Source organism: Zeugodacus cucurbitae, chromosome 6 (assembly GCF_028554725.1).
Source record: "Zeugodacus cucurbitae isolate PBARC_wt_2022May chromosome 6, idZeuCucr1.2, whole genome shotgun sequence".
NCBI lineage: Eukaryota > Metazoa > Arthropoda > Insecta > Diptera > Tephritidae > Zeugodacus > Zeugodacus cucurbitae.
The window spans coordinates 7370174-7394431 of record NC_071671.1 but is presented as its reverse complement, the minus strand read 5'-3'; the positions used below and the strand labels follow the sequence as shown (position 1 = coordinate 7394431).

At 30.9% G+C, this 24258-nt stretch overlaps 2 protein-coding genes across 5 annotated transcripts in view; one reads left to right on the top strand and one right to left on the bottom strand.

Annotated features, from left to right (window-relative positions):
- Gprk1_0 (G protein-coupled receptor kinase 1) lies at positions 1 to 8952 on the top strand. The gene is made up of 16 exons (XM_054232961.1): positions 1 to 309; positions 403 to 555; positions 3948 to 4024; positions 4108 to 4181; positions 5452 to 5553; positions 5621 to 5695; positions 5756 to 5817; positions 5878 to 5929; positions 6001 to 6192; positions 6436 to 6591; positions 6662 to 6988; positions 7076 to 7176; positions 7263 to 7481; positions 7579 to 7785; positions 7841 to 8003; positions 8077 to 8952. Exons 2-16 carry the CDS (start codon positions 443 to 445, stop codon positions 8260 to 8262), a joined length of 2106 nt encoding a protein of 701 aa, XP_054088936.1. The 5' UTR covers positions 1 to 309; positions 403 to 442; the 3' UTR covers positions 8263 to 8952.
- A 4912-nt stretch (positions 8953 to 13864) lies between these two features.
- Positions 13865 to 24258, bottom strand: part of LOC105210325 (E3 ubiquitin-protein ligase lubel) — a 30969-nt gene continuing 20575 nt past the window's right edge. For all 4 annotated transcript variants that reach the window (XM_029039038.2, XM_029039036.2, XM_029039037.2 and 1 more), the window contains exons 2-6: positions 19474 to 19563; positions 17641 to 17769; positions 16158 to 16914; positions 15618 to 16086; positions 13865 to 15071 (exon numbers count right to left, since the gene is read on the bottom strand). In XM_029039038.2, coding sequence (XP_028894871.2) covers positions 14121 to 15071; positions 15618 to 16086; positions 16158 to 16914; positions 17641 to 17769; positions 19474 to 19513 — 2346 coding nt within the window. In that variant the 5' untranslated portion in view covers positions 19514 to 19563 and the 3' untranslated portion in view covers positions 13865 to 14120. The remainder of the gene's footprint in view (positions 15072 to 15617; positions 16087 to 16157; positions 16915 to 17640; positions 17770 to 19473; positions 19564 to 24258) is intronic.

Below are 24258 nucleotides of genomic sequence, written 5' to 3'. Positions count from 1 at the left end.
TTGATACATTGCGAAGTTAGTATCCTATTCTGATTGGATGTATTGTATTGATACACATTAGATATTTAAAACATATATATATATTTTCTTGTCAATTGAGTGTGCTGTATAATTTGAAATTAATTTGCAATAAATATTTGTGATTTACAATAAATAGAGTGTGAAGTGTTTTTGTTTTTAATAAGTGCAAATGCAAATACATATGAAGTGAAAAAAGAAAAGAAATCAAATAATTGGCAAACATGTAAAGAAATGCAACGTCTTCTTTCATTTGTTGGGAGATCATCGTCGTCGGTACCTTTTCAATAGGTACGTTGTGTTGTGTTCGTATTCGTAATTTTTTGAATCGGGACTGAGAAGAAAGTGAAAAGGAATTTATAGCAAGTGAATTTATACATATAGTACACCTGAACGAAGGAAAGCGCACCAAACGCACACAAACATGGCGGATTTGGAAGCTGTGCTGGCGGATGTCAGCTATCTGATGGCCATGGAGAAATCCAAATGCACACCAGCAGCAAGAGCCAGCAAAAGGCTTGTTTTGCCTGACCCCAGGTAAGCGTGTGTGCGTGTGTGTATACGAGTACCTTATACGTTAGCGCTATGAATGACTGTATGTTAGTGTACAGGTAGTATTCCCCCAAATTATATACGCCCAATTCAGCATGCAAAGCACACAGGCAGCCACATCAAAAAAATTTCTTTTATTTATTTTATTTGCTTTACACAACTTCAACTGCAAACAAAATACGCACACATGTATGTATGTAAGCGAATTTGCTGACTAACTAATCGAAAATTTCAATTGTATACACTTTATTTCATTTCATTATAAATGTGGGTATATGTATGTATGTATATTTTGTGTGTGCTGATTTCATATATCGCTATTTAGCAATTAAAGTACCCACTATCTCTGTTTTCTATAGCATACGTATACCCGTTAGCGATTTACATTTATTTTTGCACAATTGTAGGCATGTTGTTAAAAAAAGGTGATATACAATCGTCCAGTAGTTGATAATCGAAAACTTCACAGTAGTTGTATGATTGTATGGATTGAAAAAAATGCGTATAAAAAACTGTATAAATATATGTATGTGCATATGTGTGCAGCAAACTATTATATACTTACTGGCAATCCAAACATATTTTTGTAAATATGTTTATTTGCAAAAACATAACATACATACTACTGTTTTCATATATTTATACATACGTACACACAGTGTGTCGTAGGTGGTCTGAATTTATGCGAGTATCAAGTTCATACATATAAGCAGTGTTGTTGCATTTAGCTGCCTGCTGCATTCATAACAAAATATTTTCACTTCGCCACTGATAATACATATTACATCTTATTGCATGTATATATATGTATGCATGTATATATTCGGATTTTACAAAGGATATAAGCCATTTGTATATGTAACCATTATCATTATGTGTTTGGTTGCACACTGCTGTGTAGGAAAAGTGCAGTTTCTGTTTGAGAGTGCATGTCATATAATTAAAGTGCAAAAAAAAAAATGATTTAAATATAGGTGAACTTCTATAACTCGGACAACTATAACTCGAAGTTGTCCATAACTCGTATTCAGGAATTGGCAATAGAAGTCAGATTTCATACAAACTTTAATCCGTAGCTCGGAAGTGTCTCGAATATTTTTTGTAGATTCTGGTGATTTGAATTAGGGAATTTCAACTGTATTTCGTAGTTAGCGAATATGCTTTGGATTTGTTTAAGCCATGTTTGCAGTGTTTTATATTGTAAATTGAAATGCGGGGTTAATATATGTGGTTATTGAGTGTTAGCATAAATGTTATAATACAGTGGAACTTCTCTAACTCGAATCACCATAATCCGAAAAAAAAAACTTCAAGTTATAAAGACTTCGTGTATAGAACATTCATTAAAACATATGTATAAATTTTCAAAACTTTAAAATATAGATTTATACACTGTTCTATTTATTAACTTAGCATAAAGTTTTATTTAAGTATGTTAAAACATGTATTCTGTAATTTTGTTTGTTGTAGTTTGCTTTTGTTTGGCTCTTGACGTCTGTAGCCCATGCTTTTTTTTACATGACTTTTGCAATCGATTAACGTAATATTATATTTTTTTGTTCGCCTCCATACGATATAGATAGACTCTTTTAAAACTCTGCCCCGATAGTAAAATTTAAAATTTTGTTTATGCCCTGGTCAAAAAGTTCGATTTATGGAAAGAAATTTCTATGAAAATTTACTTCTATTGCCAATTCAAGAGTTCGAGTTATGGAGAACTTCGAGTTAATTAAGTTTTAGTTATGGAAGAAAATTTGTATGAAATTTGGCTTCTAAACGCTATTACCAATTCAAAAGTTAAGAGATCTTCGAGTTATAGAAGTTGGAGTTATGGAAGTTCCACTGTATTAGAAGTTGGTAATAAAATAGTTTGCAGATTGCTCTGCAGACAAAAAATGAAATATAGTGTGCTCAAGTGCTTAGTAACACCGCCATCCTTCTAACATTTATTGTAATTCCATATATAATTTATCATAAAAATTAACAAATTGTATATTTGAACATATTAATGCTTTTACGAGTAATATTAATTATAATACCTAATATTCCTTGATTATGGTTAATATCTGCTGGTTTCCCGGGATACAATTGTATGCACTTTTGTGGCTTATCAATAAATATATATATACAGTAGTTTTCCGAAATAACGAATATTCGTTTTAACGAAAACCGCTTATAACGAACAAGCAAATTTGTTACATTGAGTACCTTAAATAACGAATATCGGGGATTTGGAAGTACTCGGTTTAATGAATAACATGAAGAAGACATATGAAGAAAGAAAAAAATCATATAACATCGAACCAAAAGAAAAAAAAATAAAACTTGAAAAAGTTAAATAGAAATGTGCAAATTGAAAAAATGTTGAATTTTATAAAAAAAACTTAAAATTATTGATCAGCACGAAATAGAAGTATAAGTGTCAGAATTGGTCCATTTTGGAAGAATTTATTGGTTTTAAATTGTTTTGTTATGGTTTTTCATTTTTTAACAAATAATTAATAAAACAATTTATTAAACTGCAATTTACGGATATTTAACTAATTTTTATTGAAAAACATATCCTCAAGAGAGTACAGGAATTAACGAAAAATTCGATATAGCGAACAGGCCTGACAATTAATGTGTTCGTTATTTCGGAAAACTACGGTATTTGTATATATTTTATTTGGATTGGGAAAAAAATCTTTAAACATACATTTAGTAGTAGTGCATTGTTTTATGGACTTCATTTGTACCCGCTATCACATATATGTATGTATGTATCAATGTATGTATGTTTGTATGACATTCCATTCTTTAAAGATTTCAAAATATAAAGGAGTTCTGCTGGAGCTTTATCATTTCATTTCAATATTTATTATATGTATATACATTTTTGGATTATGTATGTCTGTGTATATGTATATTTGTACCAAATGTTTGTTACTTATAAATATAAATCAAATAATGTTTATTATGAATGCTTATTAAATTTTTAATAAAATAATCAAAAAAACTGGTCTGCCTCTGTGTTTATTTTACGCTTTTACCACAATTCCAATTTATTATTATTATTATTATTTTTTACTTATTATGTTATATTCATATGTATATCGGTATTAAAACTAATCGGTCATGGAAATAACAATTTTTTTCCAAAATTTATTTGAATTTTTATGCTTTCACAATAACCTAATTATACTATATACTTTAAAGTGCGCTTTTCAATTTCATTTCATCTTAATTTATTGTTGTGTATGTGTGTGCGTGCAAATGTTCGTTTGCTAAAATAGTGACTGAGTTTTAAGCTGGTATGTTTCATTACAAAAAAATGCTATTCAATGAAATTTAATCGTATTATATTTTATCAATAATCACACAATTATGTTAAACAGCGTACGCAGCGTAATGTATAAGTACTTGGAAAAGGAGAGCGAATTGAATTTCCATAAAATATTCAATCAAATATTAGGTAAGCATAGCAATTATTATTTATGTGTTACATATGTATATACGATATATATAATAAGACTAATATGTATTTATGCTTTATAGGATATTTGCTCTTCAAAGACTTTTGTGAAAATGACTCCGAGGAACCAATACAGCAGCTAAAGTTTTATGAACAGGTTGGTTAAAGGAACTACTTTTTTATATTAATTAATTTATTGCAATTATTAATAATGTATATACATAAAGTATTGGGTGAGGAATTAAAATAAAATAAAATAAATTAAAATAAAATAAAATAAAATAAAATAAAATAAAATAAAATAAAATAAAATAAATTAAAATAAAATAAAATAAAATAAAATAAATTAAAATAAAATAAAATAAAATAAATTAAAATAAAATAAAATAAAATAAAATAAAATAAAATAAAATAAAATAAATTAAAATAAAATAAAATAAAATAAAATAAAATAAATTAAAATAAAATAAATTAAATTAAATTAAATTAAAATAAAATAAAATAAAATAAAATAAAATAAAATAAAATAAAATAAAATAAATTAAAATAAAATAAAATAGAATAAATTAAAATAAAATAAAATAAAATCAAATAAAATAAATTAAAAAAAAGATAAAATAAAATAAAATAAAATAAATTAAAATAAAATAAAATAAAATAAAATAAAATAAAATAAATTAAATTAAAATAAAATAAAATAAAATAAAATTAAATTAAATTAAATTAAATTAAATTAAATTAAATTAAAATAAAATAAAATAAAATAAAATAAAATAAAATAAAATAAAATAAAATAAAATAAAATAAAATAAAATAAAATTAAATAAAATAAAATCAAATAAATAAAATAAGTGCGTGGTATTTTTGGAAAAATACTTTACTTTAGATTAATAAAAAAAAATAAACAAATAAACATAATAATAAAAAAGAAATATACTTACATATGAATATATACGTCATATCAATGACTGTGGATAATCTAAGAATTATTCTGTAGAAAAATTCACTAGCTGGCCACAAAATTAAATGTAATTTTTAACGATACCACATACTTGATACTTGAAATTTTTACGAAAAACTGTTTAGCAATATCAAGGCACACATTTTATATAAAATATTTGCAAATGCAAAGCTTTTGTAAATAATAACAACTATGGAAAGGTTAATAATTTTTTATACCACACTGTAAACTTTTGGAAGCTTTACTGTGGTATAGAAACAATGTTAAAGATTAAAAAAAAAAATATTAAAATATTATTATGTATAAAAGAATATTTTTTTTATATTCAATATTTAAATATTTATTTTTTTTATTTTATTATTTTATGAATTAATTTATGTTTTGTTAATTTATTTTCAAATAATTATTAAAATTATATTTTTTTAAATAATTTCCAATACATTTTTCTACAACTTTTTTTGTGCAGATAAAAAATTTTGAGAAAACAGAAAGCTACGAAGAGCGCAAAGAGTTGGCACGCGAAATATATGACAATTTTATCATGGAAGAAATGCTCTCTCACACATACGTAAGCGCAACTTTAAACTGCTTTAATTTTAACACAAACTCTATTTTAATTCATTACTAAATTTTAGGAATATTCCAAAGAAGCTGTAGCCAGTGTACAGAAGTATCTTTTAAAAAATGAAGTACCCGTTAATTTATTTGAGGTAATGATTTATAGTTTTTCTTTTTTTAATTGCATAAATTGAGTGAAATTAATTTCACAGCCTTATATCGAGGAGATTTTTAACCACCTAAAAGGAAAGCCGTTCAAAAAGTTCTTGGAGAGGTAAGTTAATGTTGATTTATTAAAATATAGAATCTATAATATTTTTATTTTCCTTTGCAGCGACAAATTCACACGTTTTTGTCAATGGAAGAACTTGGAGCTTAATATACAGGTATATTTGTGCTTACTTTTTCCTAACGCTTTTTCGAAATTAATATTTGTTTTTGACATTTTCAAAAATAGTTGACCATGAACGACTTCAGTGTGCATCGCATTATCGGACGCGGTGGCTTTGGCGAAGTGTACGGCTGTCGAAAAGCTGACACTGGCAAAATGTATGCCATGAAATGTTTGGATAAGAAGCGCATCAAAATGAAACAAGGCGAAATGTTGGCGTTAAATGAGCGCACTATGTTGCAAGCAGTGAGCACAGGGGTGAGTGGTGTATGATAATAATAAAAAATATATATTTTTATATTTTTTTTAATAAAATAAAATGTAAAAATAAAAAAAAAAAAATATAAAAATATAAAAAAATTATTAAATAAAAAAAAATTATTAAATAATTATTAAATAATTTTTTTTTATTAAAAAAATTAATTTAAAAATTATTAAAAATATTATTTTTTTAATTGTATTATTTTTATTGTTTTTTTTTTTTACTATTTCTTCTTTCAGATGGATTGTCCTTTCATTGTTTGCATGACCTATGCATTTCATACACCCGACAAGCTGTGCTTCATACTGGATTTAATGAACGGCGGCGATTTACATTATCATCTTTCCCAGCACGGTGTGTTCAATGAGGATGAGATGAAGTTCTATGCAGCTGAGGTACGCTGGCTTTCGCAATAATTCATTTTTTTTATTTTATTATGTTATACTCACGCACTTGCATTTTTAGGTTATACTGGGCTTGGAGCACATGCACAAACGCTTTATTGTCTACAGAGACTTAAAACCTGCTAACATTTTACTCGACGAAAATGGACACATTCGTATCTCCGATTTGGGTTTGGCATGTGATTTTTCGCGCAAAAAACCACACGCCTCGGTGGGCACACACGGCTATATGGCGCCAGAGGTGCTCTCGAAAGGCACTGCCTATGACTCATGTGCCGATTGGTTTAGTTTCGGCTGTATGCTGTACAAATTGCTAAAGGGTCATTCACCGTTCAGACAGCACAAAACAAAAGATAAACACGAAATCGATCGTATGACCTTGACTATGGTGAGTATAGATACATTTAGGTTTTGATTAGTTTAATGCTGTTGAGATAACTAAATTGTATTTGTATTTATGTATGTATTTTGTTAGAACGTTGAATTACCCGACTGCTTTACGCCCGAACTGCGAAGTCTTTTGGACTCCTTGCTACAGCGTGAGGTTGATAAACGACTGGGATGCATGGGTAATGGGTAAGTGCATATTTTAAGCATAAATATTAACTATTTTCCCAAAATTAATGTTAATAACTATTTTATATACTTCGAAAAAAATCTAGTGCGGACGAAGTGAAGATGCATCCATTCTTCTCAGGTATCGATTGGCACCAAGTCTATGTTCAAAAATATACACCTCCATTAATTCCACCGAGAGGCGAGGTTAATGCCGCCGATGCATTCGACATTGGCTCCTTCGATGAGGAGGATACGAAAGGCATTAAGCTAACCGATAGCGATCAAGAGCTATACAAATTCTTTCCACTTACAATTTCCGAGAGGTGAATACAAATTCATATAATATACATATGTATATACATATATATGTATGTATTTGTGTAGCTAAACTGTATAACAATTTGTTTGTTTTAACTGCAGGTGGCAACAAGAAATCGCCGAAACAGTATTCGAAAGCGTTAACATTGAAACCGATAAAATCGAGCAAAAGAAAAAATCCAAACAAAAGCAACATTTCGATGCCGACGAAAAGGAATCGGACTGCATTTTACATGGTTACATAAAAAAATTGGGTGGCTCATTCGCATCGCTTTGGCAAACCAAATACGCTAAACTTTATCCAAATCGGTGAGTGACTCGCTGTAACTTACTTATATATAATAAAATATTTTTTTTTTTATAGATTGGAAATGCACTCTGAGAGTGGTAGCAATAAGCCAGAGTTGATTTTTATGGACCAAATCGAGGATATTTCATCTGACTTCATACATTACAAGGGCGAACAATGCATACAAATACGCGTTAATGACGGTTCACGTGATGGACGCATAGTGCTAACCAATTCAGTTAGTAGAAACACATACAAACCAACATAACCTAGAAATAAATAATTTCGTTTGGCCGTTATTATTATTACAGGATGAAATCGGCTTAAAAGAGTGGGCTTTCTCCTTGCGTTCTGCACATAAAAAATCACAAGAGCTTTTAGGCTCTATGGCACGAAAAGCAGGAAAAATCTATGGCAGCGAACGTGATGGAAATAAATCTTTGTACATATTAACGGGTAGCAATCCAATTTCCAAAGTTTCCAATGGATCCAACTAGCAAATATACAAAGGACATACAGGACACTTGCAGTTGATGCGCATGATGATCAACAACATCAACATCAAGGAGTATAAGCAGCAACCGCAACAACATAAGAATAAGCACCAGCTCCAACTCCAACTCCAACTCCAACTCCAACTCGTATTTCAGTTTATTAAACAAACGCTTTTTTTATTATAATGTGTAACATTTTTTAGACTATCTTTTGTTTTTCATGTAATTTGGTACGATATACTTTTAACTACTATTACTCGGGAGTAAAATAAACCAACAAGTACTAAGATCTAACAAACATACATACATACATGCATACATACGTACATTGCTAGATTAGGGCATACATATAACAAAGAAAAGTAAAAAAAAGTAAACTATTAATGCACAAAGTGGCGCAGGCAAAATAATGTATGGATATGGATAATAAATCGACTGAAAAGTATGTGGCGCATATGTGGCAACCCATTAAGCATTCTAGTAAATCCAAAAATTTGACTTGTCAATATGCATATGCGCGTATGCACGTAAATCCATACATACATACATACAAACAAACGAACGAGTACATACATACATTAGTAATGGGCATATCAAAGTGTTAATTAATTATGACGCAAATACTATTATGTGTATGTGTATGGCCCAATGTTGGTGTAGTAGCAAATAAAAACAAAAAACAAAAACAAAAAAGGAGTACGAATTTGCATTTGTCAAAAATAAAGTAAACAAAAGCAAAAACCAAAACCAAAAAAAAGTAATCAAATATTAGAACAATCAATGGTAATTTGACCGCTGGTCGTGTAGTTATAGTTGTAACACCATTTAAGCGGATTGAAAAATATCTGCACACGTACAATACATACACTACATACAAACATACATACATACATACATGCATAGTAACATAGTAACATACATACATATGTGTACTGAGGCTTAGCAGCCGGTTGATTGATGTGCAATTGCAATGTTATTCGAAATCACGCCTATCATAGAAGTAGTAGATGATACATACATACATACATATGTAAAACTTATCATAATTTTGCTGTAAATCGTACATTTGTGTTTTAAGTTGTTGTTAATTTTTATTGTATTTGTGTAATTATTTGTTAACTAAATGAAATTCTGCAAAGAATATGAGTAAACTGGTTTTTGTTATGACTAAACGATTTACATACACACATGTATGTGCAAGTGCAATTTATTCGGTATTTACATATGTACATACATACTATGTATGTATGTATTTCGCTGTGTATAAGTGAAAATGTAAGTTTTCGTTATTTAACAATTGCTTACGTGAAATTGTGCGGGAAAGGCTATATGGTAATTATTTGTAATATGCGCTCGAGCTGTTTAATTATGGTTTTTGCTCAGCGCACATAACTTTTCGATTACAGCTTACAAGCTTACATACATACATACATACAAATGTGCATTCTCTTTAATATATGCAATATTTTAGATATATGTATGGGAGGTATGTTCAAAAAATAATGGGAATATTTGAGAAAAAATTGTTATTGTTGTTGTAGTTGTTGTAGCGGTTATCTATCCCTGCCTGAAAAGAAAAGCATAAATCTAGTTGTCGTCGAAATCATCTAACGTGCTGTTTCGACAGGGTTGGACCAAAGGGAAAGGGGTGTTAAATGAGTCGGGTTCGTTGGGCATGCAAAGAGGTGGTTAGTATCATGCGGGGACTCATTGCATGCAGGACATGTATTTTGTATGTCGGGGTTCAGTCTGGATAAGTAGGAGTTTAACCTGCTACAATATCCAGATGGAAGTTGCGCAAGGGTCACTCTGGTTTCACGTGGCCACTCGAGCTCTTCGTCTGCTATAGGTGGTTGTTTGGTTCCAAGGACGCCATTCACTGGAAGGGAGTCAATGAAGCTGTTGATAGCTCCACCGTGAATGGCGTTTAGAGCGTGCCTAAAACTGTCTGCGTCCGCAGCCTGGTCGGTATATGGATTGAGTTCGTCGACGTATTGTAGGAATGATCTCTTGATGCACCTAGAGGGGGCGGTTCTGCTTCCAGCAAGTGACTATATGGGTGATTTCTACGAAAACACGCAAGTAGAAACTGCTTGGTAAGGAGTTCGTTATGCTCCTTAATAGGCAGCATAATGGCCTCACTGTGAAGATGTGTCATTGGTGACATCAAGAGACATCCTGTTGCTGTTCGGAGTGCGGTGTTTTGACACGTCTGTAGCTTCCCCAGCTGCGTGTCACTGCATCCAGGCGACCATACCGGTGCTTTTTTTAATTTTTATTCGTCTATATTAATGTTGTCGCCTTTGCTTCTTCCAATCGTCGAAACCCTTCTCAAAATCGATTTTTGGCATAGCCTCTTTGAGCTCTTTGAGAGATTTCTCTTCTGATGGTGAAACGACGACCCTTTAAGGTTCTCTTTATTTTTGTAAATAGCAAAAATGTCACACGGAGTCAAGACTGGAGAAAATGGAGGCTGGGGCATGGTAACAGTATTGTTTTTGGCCAAGAATTTACGAACAAGCAACGTAGTGTAAGCTTTTAACAAAATAAATCGCAAAGCTCATAAGCACACGTCTAACTTTAGCGTCTGCTACAGACGAAGTAAGCAATGAATACAGATGAATATCAAAATAATAAAAAAAAATTGACAATTGGACTGTCCATACCCATGAAATTTTAAAATTCCCGTTATTTGTTGAACACACAGCGTATAGAGAGACATTTTCTCACCGAATAAGTAGTTACTAACAATTGCGGAGAGATAGCATAACGACATTCTCAACACCCCTCAAAAGAATGCAATGAAAGAATTCTTATTTAAAAATTGCGAAAATTCAATATCCAGTAAAAATTATATCGGCAACTGTTGATTGATATGTTGCTGTTGTTGTAATGTTTATACAAATCTTATCTAGCGTTGATTTTAAGTGCCAATGACGTCATCTACCACGGTAAAGTGCAAGAAAAATGAAGTTAGGTAAACTTTTTGTTGGGGGATTGTATACGAAGAGGTGCAAAACTGATCGGAAATCAGAATCAAAATATGTATGTGCAACCCTGCTACAATTTTCATTAGTCCAAAAAGAATTTTACGTTTCAAGGCTATTGAATTCAAATAGTAGGATGCTTTATGAATGGGCGGCGGTTCGTTGAGGAATTTGTCAAAAACAATTCTTTATTTATCATTTGAAATTTATTCTGATTGTTGAGAGGGTTTTGAAATTTCGAAAAAGCGTGTCGGTCACCGCTGTTCATCTTAGTACACTATACGACAAAATCGACTTTTTTCTAGGTATTGGACCAAACTAATTTTTAAGGTGCCTAGTATTTTTCGATACATGAATTTATTTTATTTTTTTTTTTCGAAGATCAAACTTTGGCTCTTCATATCATCTGTAATATAAGCCTGAGCCAAAAGTTTTATACACCATTAGAAGCCGAAAAAAAGCGTTTTTTAGCAATTTTTTTTGAAAGGAAAGGAAATGATTGCGGTAAACGAAATTTTAAGACGATAGTGTACTATATTTAAGGCTTAAAAAACAATATTTATTATTAAAAAATATTGAAATTTTTTCAAAGTTGTAAGTATTTTTCTGGAGCGCCTGGAGTCTGGACTTGTAAATCGTGCCGGTGATGGAGGTCGTGCGATGCATCTGAAACAGTCGAACCAATTTTTTTTTTAATTTTTATAAGTTTCTTTTCTTTATGAACCAAAAAAATACCGAAGAAGTTATAAAATTCCAAATTTATTCGAAGTTCAAGTTCGAATTCACTTTTTTAAGAAAAAAAGTTTTCGATCGGGTCTGCCTTAGCATTCGCACCTGCTCGACGCTCGGCTTACTAACTAAAACTGCTCTAGCTTCGAAAATATGTCGAATTGGCCTCTGGAATTTTAAAGACATATTCTTGGATAGTTTTGGAAGAGATTTAAAACAAAATAAACAAGTAAGGAAAGGCTTTATTGAAGACCGTATTTTTGAAAAACCTATAATTAGGTATATGGAAATGTTATGACCCGATTTTAATAATTTTTGGACAGAGACACACTATTAGAAGAAAACAATTTCCTCTGAATTAAATTGAGATATCTGAGAGATTTACCCATATTTTCGGTTAAAATTTATACTTAGGCGGTGAGTTCAACATGTTCGATATCTGGGGCCTTGAAAAGTTATGGTCCGTTTTCGACAATTTTTACACAAGTGAAGCCAGAGATGATATGCACTAATTATGTAAAGTTTTATTCCGTTATCTTCATTGGTTCCTTATGTTTACATTATAAAGTGAAGGAATAAGATGGATTTAAAAATTGAGTTATAAGGAAAGTAGTAGTGGTTGTGAACCGATTTCGCCCATTTTTTGTCCGTGTTATCAGGGTGTCAAGAAAATATTATATACCGAATTTCATTGGAATCGGTCGAGTAGTTCCTGAGATATGGTTTTTGACCCATAAGTGGGCGATGCCACGTCCATTTTCCATTTTGTAAAAAATCTGAGTACAGCTCTCTTCTGCTATTTCTTCTGCAAAATTTAGTGTTTCTGACGTTTTTCGTTAGTTAGTTAACCCACTTTCAGTAATTTTCAACCTAACCTTTGTATGGGAGGTGGGTGTGGTTATTATCCGATTTCAACTATTTTCATGGTGTGTGGTGGGGTATGTAAGAGACCCGACTGCAGAAAGTTTGGTTTATATAGCTTTACTAGTTCGCGAGTTAAATACAAATAACCGATTTGTGGGCGGGGCCACGCCCACTTCCCCAAAAAATTTACATCCAAATATGCCCCCTCCTAGTGCGATCCTTTATTTTAAACTTTACTTTTATATCTTCATTTATGGCTTAGTTATGACACTTTATGTGTTTTCGGTTTTCGCCATTTTGTGGGCGGGGCAGTGGTCCGATTTTGCTCATTCGAAAGCAACCTTCCTATGGTGCCAAGAAATAAGTGTGCCAAGTTTCGTCAAGATATCTTAATTTTTACTCAAGTTACAGCTTGCACAGACGGACAGACGGACAGACGGACGGACGGACAGACATCCGGATTTCAAATCTACTCGTCATCCTGATCACTTCGGTATATATGACTCTATATCTAACTCTTTTAGTTTTAGGTGTTACAAACAACCGTTATGTGAACAAAACTATAATACTCTCGTAGCAACTTTTGTTGCGAGAGTATAAAAATCGATTTTTTGAAGCCTGTAAAGCAGACCACTGCCTTAAATTAAGAGAAAAATGTAGATTACATCAATATTTTGAATTTTTTAGTAAATATATTCTGTAATTAATTTGTTCCAATAGCCAGTCGAGTGTTGTACAGTGATATTACACAGTTTAGAATTTCAAACTCGACATACATACATACATATGTATACATATTTGTATACGTTGAGAGGAAAATTTGACTTTAGATATAAAAAATAAGAATCGTTTCCATCTTCTATCGACACAGTCGGGTTCATGTAACCGGAACGGACTCGCATCTCGGTAGTATTTCTCAAAGAGCTATGTTTTCTGCCGCTAGGAAAATTCGTCTTATACATCGGAAAACCTTAAGAAGATTCTCAATTCATCACTGCCAAGACAGAGGAGAATGAAAGACCTCATTGTAATTTGGTTTTGAATTTTTATTATGAAACGAAATGAATGGAACTACGCAAAAAATTTAATACGATAACATTGAATCTCATATGTTGTAAGTTCGATTTTTTTGTGAAGTATAAAATGGACGAGTATTTTGTAATAGGACTTTCATATAGGACCAAATGAAAACAAAAGAATGATGCTAACACTAGTATATACATACATACAAAAGAACAAGAGAGCGCTCTGTTCGAGCTTCTCACATTTGTATAACTAAACTTAACCGAGATAATATTGTGGATATGGTGGTGGAAAGTAGCCGGGGAAGGCCGGTTGCGTTGGCTGAACGGGTATGGATGTGGTAATGTAACTGGTCGCACGTGTCGGCACAACTTCACTCGAGAAAATCGTCGTGTATGCCGTACGTGCACCGAAGGTTAATTTCAGAACTTTACTATTCGTCTGTGTGGCGATTGTCTCGTGCACAATACTGGAGGTTATCGTTTGGAATTGCTGTAAAGGCAACAGGAATGGATTTATGGAGGGCGTGATGGGCGGGAATGGCAAAGTGCTCTCTGGCGTGTATTGCGGTATGCTGGGCATTAGCAGCGAGGAAAATTGTTGTGAAGGATTTTGCAGTTTCCACAACGCCAGTCTTTGTAGATCCTCAGCCGTTAGATTCGAAGACTTGCCAAAGAGATCCGCTATATCTGATAATTTGGGACGATACGATTTGTCATCCTTTGTATTTTCTGCATTATCTTCATCGCCGAACTCTAATTCCAGATTGATTTCGGAGCCCGCCTCATCCAGATTAGCACCAAAGTCAGTAAAGCTCCGTAGTGGCAGATCAGTTTCCAGTGGTGAGAGGGTTTTCGTCACCGTTATAAGGCTTGTGATGTCGTAAGTTTGTGTTAATGTCACATATGATGTCTCATTATTGACATCAAAGACAATGGGTAAAACTTGTGTGCGCAATTTCTTCGTTGTCGTGCTGAATGAGTCCACCACCGTTTCCAAACTTGGCGTTTCGGTATGTTCGGTAATATGTACCGGTTTCAGTGTTGTGACGTGGGTATCACGTAGAAAGTTGACTTCCCGTGATGATGGCGCCAAAATATTTTCAGTTAGTGGACCATCTGGTATTTGTACTTCGGTTGGATCGGGCGTCAGCGTTTTCTCGATCGTTGAGGTGACTGTTATGAAGCGGGTCTTCTTCAAACCACCGACCTGCGGAAAAATTAATATTATTTTAAATCAATTTTTTTACTTTTTCGTTTTTGATAGCAAAACCTATCAGCTATTATGTACTGAAAATGCAAGCTCCTAACTTCAAGAATTCCGTAGTAATGATGTTTTTTATAAGAGAGTAATTTTTACTAAATCTTAGATTTGAGCTATTTTTATCGCTATTTTCAGAAAAATTTTATTAAGGAAAGTATTTTTTCCAAAACTACATGCGTCAAGCTTTAAAACACTGAAACTTTTATTAAAATATTCTGAAATTTGATAAATTTATAGGCTACAGAGTAAATGGAGGATCTTGCTTAGATAAACTTTCACAGCGATTTACTTGAAAGAAAATATTGCCCACAGTTATATAGACCGATGTTTGACCAATACCTTTATCTATTGAGTTTACGCTACTCTACGACTGGTTTTTATATATAATAATCACCCCCAATCAACTTAATTGTGGCCTTTCCAGTCAGATCTTCACCAAAAATTATCACAAATACTTTAGAATTACTAACAAATGCTGATCTTTCGTCTTACTTGAAAAGCGTACGGTGTTTTGATGGTCGCCAACTCGTAGTAGGTATCCTTAAAATCAGCTGGTGTCGATATCTCCACATTCAAGGTCTCCACTAGATGTTGATAATTTCCACCTTGATCGATATTATTGACAACAGCACCGTTTTGTGAACCCGATGATTCCAGATCACCGTTATCCGATATTACATTTAGACTGGGATTACCGGCAAAAGCGTCAACGGATTTAGTGGTATTACCCTCCTGACCCTTACGTATTGCTACTCTCGGTTTCGGCGTTGTGGTGTACTGCCATCTACCAGGTGTACGATTCAATTTGAACATATAGACGCTAGTTGAAGCCGGCGATTCTACATTTGAGGGTCGTACTTTGGAACGGAATGTTTTGCGTGGCGGCTCGGCAGAGGAAGCCAAAACGATCGCACTACTACTTTTATGCGCCGCAGCTGATGATCGATTATTTTTGCTTTTCCTGCAAGTAAACGACATTAGATTTCGAAATGTATTCTGTATAAATAAAAAAAAATCATAAAGAGTATCTACCTTTTGGGTTTACTACGTGACGAACTCTTTTTATGACTCTGTGTAACTTGTGACGATTCAACCACAGATTCGGTTATGGTTACATGCTCCTGCTCGTGATTATTACCTCTATTGCCTTTGCCATTGTGACGATTCGAGCCGGAGAGCCGATTATTCTTCTGCTCTTGTGGCGCTGGTTTCGTTAACGAAGATGTTGTCGTCTTCAAAACACGTGGTGCTGTTGGAGTTGTTCTTATTTTCGGTTTCTTGCCTTTCGGTCCACTGGGTGCATGTGGTTTATTTTCAACCGCTTGACTTGGTTTCAAACGATTCACAGTTGTTGTTTCGTGTAGCACAGTTGCTTCGGAAGACGCTTCGTAAGTGCGACGTTGATTAAGTCTGTTACGTGGTTTATCCGTTGCCTTATTGTTAATGACACGATATGTTTCTTCGGCATATTCGGCTGGTTGGCGTGAGAGTAAATCATATTCAAAAACATTGTTTTCTATTTGTAGTGCGGGTTGCTCTTCGGCGGGCTCCTCCGATGTTTGTGCCGTGACCACCACCGAGCTACTCGTTACTATTTTGACATTACTATTATTGTTGTTTTTATTCTTTTGAGCCTCAACAATAGTAGATTTTAAGTTCTTCTCCACAGGCTTATTAGTCTGTGGCTTTTCGGAGTTCGTTGGTTTGGTTGGTTTAATACTTTCGTCTTCCGTGGGTTTTGCAACAAATGGCTTTGTTTCAATTATGTTGGTTGGTAACTCAATTTTACCTGTAAGATAGATTTTGTATAGTTACTCAAGTTAAGGAGAAAGATTTATGCTACATAGGAACTATCAGCTCGTATGAGCGAATCCGACACCTATTCTGCTAAGATTGGTAGTTGGTTCAATACGAAATAATTGGAACCAGTGATTTCATGACGAACCAGCCAATTATTCTGTTTTTAACTTGTCAGACGATGTCTCTGTGCTAACCGAAAATACTATTGGCTGTAGATTTAAAGACTAGGCGTGTCTCTGCACTTTGGTCGCAATTAAAATTCAGTAAAAGAGGGTGTTAAACTTTATGAGAAACTTAAATGCAACATATTCGACCAACAGACCTCTATATAGATCTACTTAAGCTCAGAAAGTAGCTTTAAAACAATAAGCTAGTTCCCGGTCTATATAAAAAGACTCAAAGAGATTTAGTTAAAAATCTATACTAGTTTAATGTAGAACTTGAACTAACACACGAGCCCAATACACTTGTCCAAGTTAGACCCCTTGCAGAGACATATGATCTTTTCCGCATGACTGCACAGCTTGAATGAATGAGAAAAGATAATAGCCCAAGAAACTGACTTCATAAGCAATTACGCGCTTGTCAAATTTAAATGTATGAAAATTTAATGAAGTTTGCGATGCTAGTGATTACGTAATATTCTAACAATTTGCGAAACTTAAAAATCTTATTTTGAACTACGTATATTTTATATTGTTTATGTCATACATACCGATCGGTGGCGCACTTTGTGGTGAAAATACCATAACTGTATTGCCTATCGTTGTTGTGAAATCCAAAAATCCATAAACAGTCTGTGTAATATACGGTTCCTTACCACCATCCGATAGGATAGGAGTTACTGAAAATTTTAAGGAATAAATTATTATTTTTTAATTACAAACTAAACAAATGCGGCAAAAATAGTTAAAATATTTTATGTTTTTTGCTTCCGCCGTTTTCCAATACATGTCTCTAGGGTCAAGCACTGGTCGATTAAATCGATTAAATCGTTTTATATCGATCTTGGACATTTGTGTCAACATTAACCCATCAAAATATTTGTAGAGATCTGTTTGCATCCCGAACTTATTCTCAACTGAAAAAATGTCACTTTTTGAGCCGAATTCTCGACATTTGCGGGAATGTCTCTATGGTCGATTAAATCGATTAAATCGTTTTATATCGATCTTGGACATTTGTGTTAACATTAACCCAACAAAATATTTGTAGAGATCTGTTTGCATCACAAACTTATTCTCAACTGAAAAAATGTCACTTTTTGAGCCGAATTCTCGACATTTGCGGGAATGTCTCTATGGTCGATTAAATCGATTAAATTGTTTTATATCGATCTTGGACATTTGTGTCAACATTAACCCAACAAAATATCTGTAGAGATCTGTTTGCATCCCGAACTTATTCTCAACTGAAAATGTCACTTTTTGGGCCGAATTCTCGTCATTTGCGGGATTGTCTTTAGGGTCAAGCACTGGTCGATTAAATCGATTAAATTGTTTTATATCGATCTTGGACATTTGTGTTAACATTAACCCAACAAAATATTTGTAGAGATCTGTTTGCATCCCAAACTTATTCTCAACTGAAAAAATGTCACTTTTTGAGCCGAATTCTCGACATTTGCGGGAATGTCTCTATGGTCGATTAAATCGATTAAATTGTTTTATATCGATCTTGGACATTTGTGTCAACATTAACCCAACAAAATATCTGTAGAGATCTGTTTGCATCCCGAACTTATTCTCAACTGAAAATGTCACTTTTTGGGCCGAATTCTCGTCATTTGCGGGATTGTCTTTAGGGTCAAGCACTGGTCGATTAAATCGATTAAATCGTTTTATATCGATCTTGGACATTTGTGTCAACATTAACCCAACAAAATATCTGTAGAGATCTGTTTGCATCCCGAACTTATTCTCAACTGAAAAAATGTCACTTTTTGAGCCGAATTCTCGAAATTTGCACAGAATACGCATGCTGCCAGAAAGATGGTCAAAAGTAGAGCTAGCGACGGCCAATATTTTGAATAACATTTTTGTAATCGTTTTTATACAAAAAAAGCCTTAAATTTACAAAAAAAAACGGCGGAAGTAAAGTTATAGATCCAATAGTACCGTTCTCTTGTAAGCGAGTTGCAAAGAGAATACACGCAAAAACCCAAATCTTTTATAATTAATGCGATTTTTTATTGTTTTTATTTTTATATATTAATTGCAGATTACCAATTCAACAACATAATTAATTGCAACAATTTAGAAACAACAACAAATAACAGTAATTAATTACGGGGTCTACGGGTAAGTACAAAAATAAAAATATTGAATTAATTATTTTATATAGACATAGTAATACATAGTTGAAAAAAGGCATTATTCTAAAAATTTTTGATTTTCAAATGATCGTATTTTCATATTTAGCGGATATATAATTTTTCAAGTTTCATTTTTATACTCATTAATATTTTTTATTAATTACGATATGTTTTTTTATTTTTTTATATTTTATTATTTACAATTAAAAACAAATTTTCTAAATAAAAACTTACCATTCAAAATAAAAGCAAAGAATAAATATCGGTAGTCCATATTTGCACCTAATCAAAGACACCCTTTTTATAGATAAAAGAAAGAGTTAGCTGAAATAGTAAAAAAAATTATTGATAATTATATATTTATTATTGAAAAACATGGAAGAAATATATAAATAGAATTAAAGCTGCAGCTCGCCTGGAAAGCTTGGACTGAAGTTGCACTCTAAAGCCTATATAAAAGTGGAGCTTCATACTAGGTTTTTCAGACTTTTTAGCTTTCAGCACTTATTCAGCTATGGAGAAAGATAGCAGAATGAAGATCTGAAAACGAAAGCGTCTGAATGGCCTGGTTTGGAGTCCGCAACGATCATTATCACTACTCTGGAACACGGTTGGATCCCTGCTTCGACCAACAAAAAACAAAAAACTTATTCATAGTATTGGTTTCAGTTAATGGCAAACTATTTCTGTCTTGTAGAACACTTCTCAAAAAACATAACAAAGACGAAGACGAAGATGTAGCAGTCTACACAGTGACCTTAGTTGAGTGTAGGATGATTTATTGGTTCAATATAAGATTAGTATTACGCCTATAACTATATTTTCCCTATTTTAATGACTATTTAGGGAAAAATCTGATAGTAAAGCTGGTGAATCTCTCTAACTCTACGTTATCGAACTGGAGATTGTGAAATGTACTTAAATGTGAATACTTTTGTATAAAGATATTCCAAACATTATTAATCCTCTAAACCGTTTCAAGTGTATGTTTCAGAAGCACCGATACCATTAGTGCTTAATTCATTAATTAGCCCATTATTGCCTATTCGAAACCGAAGTAGAAGATAATAGAAGAAGCTGCTTCTAATATTGGTCAGTGCTCGAAAGGCTATATTATTCTAAAGCGAAGATTAGGATAAGATAATTTCGATAAGCCCAAAACAGAACACATGGTCTCTTCATGGTGTTATCCTGTGATTTATATATATACATATAGAAGAAAACCTGGTAAAAATTTCATTTCTATTAGCTATTGTCTGTTTATGAAATGTAAAAAACTCTATCAAAGCCGAAGTTAACTAAAATTTGGAAAATTTTGAATTCCTGTTCCTTATTTTACTTTTAGTTCAACTTTCGTATAATTTATTAACCGGTTTCTGGGGGTTCAGCTAAAATTTTCCAAAAATTCTTTTTTTTCCATAAAATGAAAAAAGTATTAAACGTGTACTGATGAGAGGAAAATAAATCTCGAATATTGACGGAGTCATAGTTAATATAATGGAGTTAACCTGAGTGTCGTGTGTAAAAGCTTTAAACGCGATTATCACGAAACTGTATTTTAAGAAACTGCCTATGTAGTATCTCAAAAAGTTACTGACCGCTTTATCTAAAATTTAGTGAGAACTTTCTCTACATTACCAAAACCTGAAATATAAAATAAATACCTTTTATACCTGAAATAAGATATATCAAATACCTTTTGTATTTCAATTTTAATTTTTTTTTATTTTTATACATTTCATTTTTAACTTTTTTGGTTTCTGATCAATAGTTGACTAGTGATAAATAGTGGGAGCAGTTTCGGCGTCGAGGATATCAGACAAAAAATTATCCTGAGTCGCCATTTTGAAAGGAAAAAATACTTTTATGCTCTAGAAAGATTCAAAATTTGTGTTAAAGTTTCAAAACAATAAAGTTATTTTATCGTCTTTAAAAATATTAAAAAATTAGCAGAAATTGGCTTTTACATGGACTTGCCCCTTTTTTAAGGTTTGACAACTTTTTTTATTATTTATTTATTTTTTTTTCTGAACCATCAACATCTCAAGAATATTGTGTTAAAGTTTTAGGTCATTCGAAGCAAAACTAACAAAGTTACAGCAGGTTGAATAATGGTACCTCCAGCTATCTGCGCTGAGTGTACAAAACTTTGAATCGATTTTCCCAAATATGTCATTTTTAAAGCCTACTGCATCGATCGTTTTGAAATTTTGAACACATATTCTACATATATATAGCTCTCTCGTCGAGTTTTTCCAAAAATTTTAATTACTAACAATTTTACAATAGCAAATAGGTCGATTTTTTCGTCTAAAATCGTCATTTTGGCTTGAAAATGGTACCAACCACGTCAATTGTAAGATAGACTAATAAACTAAAGAAAGCATTTTGATTTTTTGGTTTCGGATGATCCAGTGATGCTGTAGGCTGGTCACCGCACAACAACTTTATTTCGAGGTGCCTGCAGAGATCGACGATAAATCCGTTATTCCTCGCTATTTTTCGATAAAACTTTTTTAAGTATCCTTCAAATGTTGTACTTTCATATAATAATAAGTAAAATAAACCTACAGCAATAATTTTTTCCAAAAAAATTCATGAAAAAAGGTCTTTTTTCGACGAAACAAACCTTACCCCCCCTTAAGCATCCTCGTTAAAAACTCGAAGTTGCCTGCGACGGGTTATGCTTTTGTGGCCAGTAATGTAGGAAAAATGTGTGATGCTCACTTACAATTATAACGTGTAAGATTATGCAGAGAAAGTGATCTCCTTTATCTGCAGGCATACATACAATGTATCTGTACATATATAAGAAAAGCTTTAAACTATATACAAGTTATGCTCAAAAAATAACGGGAATTTTTTTTTAACATTTATTTATTCGTCTACATTAAATGTTGTTGCCTTCAAAATGGGGACTATTAATCAATTATGCTAGCGAAACACTTTGTAAACTTAATTTTTGGCGTAGCTTTTGGCTCTTTTCGACAATTGCACTCACCAAACCGGCGAAATTTGAAATTTTAAAATTCCCGTTATTTTTTGAACACCTCAATATTGCTGGAAATATGTTTATTCCACTTGTACATATGTACATATGTATCTCGATACAGGTGTTTGGAATGTTTGTTTATTTTTGTATACGCTCATATTTGGTCATTGAGTAAAAATGACGAAAAAAACTGAATTAGTTTTATTAGCTTTCAAGTTTGCTTTTTACTGATTTTTTTATGAACACAAAACGGTTTAATGAATCGCTGCGGACATTGAACTCGACTTATCCTTCGCGTACGCGCAGTAAACTTGATTAGCGCACTGATATGTACATATGTATGTAGATTGGGAAAACATGCTAGATAAGTTTTCAAAAAGTGGCGTGTGGTGTTGCATTCTTAAATAACTGTATAATTAAATATTATAGTTTAAAAGCGTATGGATATATTGGAAATAGATATGTATGTAGTATATATATATATGTATATGAAATATGTATACAGTTCAATTTTCCTAACTCGTAACACCACAATCCACAAACAAGCTTCGAGAGGGAGACTTCGAATTATGAAGGGTAATTTATATCAAATTTTACTTCTATTGCCAATTCAAAAGTTCGAGTTGTGGAAGTTCAACTGTATTTGTAAATATATAATACATTTAGACAATTTTTAGTTAATATTGAAAACATTATTTTATTAAAAAAAAATATTGAAATTTTATTTTTATTTTTAATTTTATATTGAAACATTATTTTATTAAAAAAAATATTGAAATTATATTTTTATTTTTAATTTTATATTGAAAACATTATTTTATTAAAAAAATATTGAAATTTTATTTTTTATTTTTATTTTATATTGAAAACATAATTTTATTAAAAAAAAATATTGAAATTTTATTTTTATTTTTAATTTTATATTGAAAACATTATTTTATTTAAAAAAATATTGAAATTTTATTTTTATTTTAATTTTATACTGAAAAAAATTTTTTATTTTTATTTTGTATTGAAAACATTATTTTATTTAAAAAAAATATTGAAATTTTATTTTTATTTTTTATTTTATATTGAAAACATTATTTTATTTAAAAAAATTTTGAAATTTTATTTTTAATTTTTATTTTATATTGAAAACATTATTTTATTAAAAAAAATATTGAAATATTATTTTTATTTTTTATTTTATATTGAAAACATTATTTTATAAAAACATATTGAAATTTTATTTTTTATTTTTATTTTATATTGAAAACATAATTTTATTAAAAAAAAAATATTGAAATTTTATTTTTATTTTTTATTTTATATTGAAAACATTATTTTATTAAAAAAAATATTGAAATTTTATTTTTTATTTTTATTTTATATTGAAAACATTATTTTATTAAAAAAAATATTGAAATTTTATTTTTTATTTTTATTTTATATTGAAAACATTATTTTATTAAAAAAAATATTGAAATTTTATTTTTTATTTTTATTTTATATTGAAAACATAATTTTATTTAAAAAAATATTGAAATTTTATTTTTTTTTATTTTATATTGAAAATATTATTTTATTTAAAAAAATATTGAAATTTTATTTTTATTTTTTATTTTATATTGAAAACATTATTTTATTGAAAAAATATTGAAATTATATTTTTATTTTTAATTTTATATTGAAAACATTATTTTATAAAAACATATAGAAATTTTATTTTTTATTTTTATTTTATATTGAAAACATAATTTTATTTAAAAAAATATTGAAATTTTATTTTTTTTTATTTTATATTGAAAACATTATTTTATTTAAAAAAATATTGAAATTTTATTTTTATTTTTTATTTTATATTGAAAACATTATTTTATTAAAAAAAAAATATTGAAATTTTATTTTTATTTTTAATTTTATATTGAAAATATTATTTTATTAAAAAAAATATTGAAATTTTATTTTTATTTTTTATTTTATATTGAAAACATTATTTTATTAAAAAAAATATTGAAATTTTCTTTTTTTTTATTTTATATTGA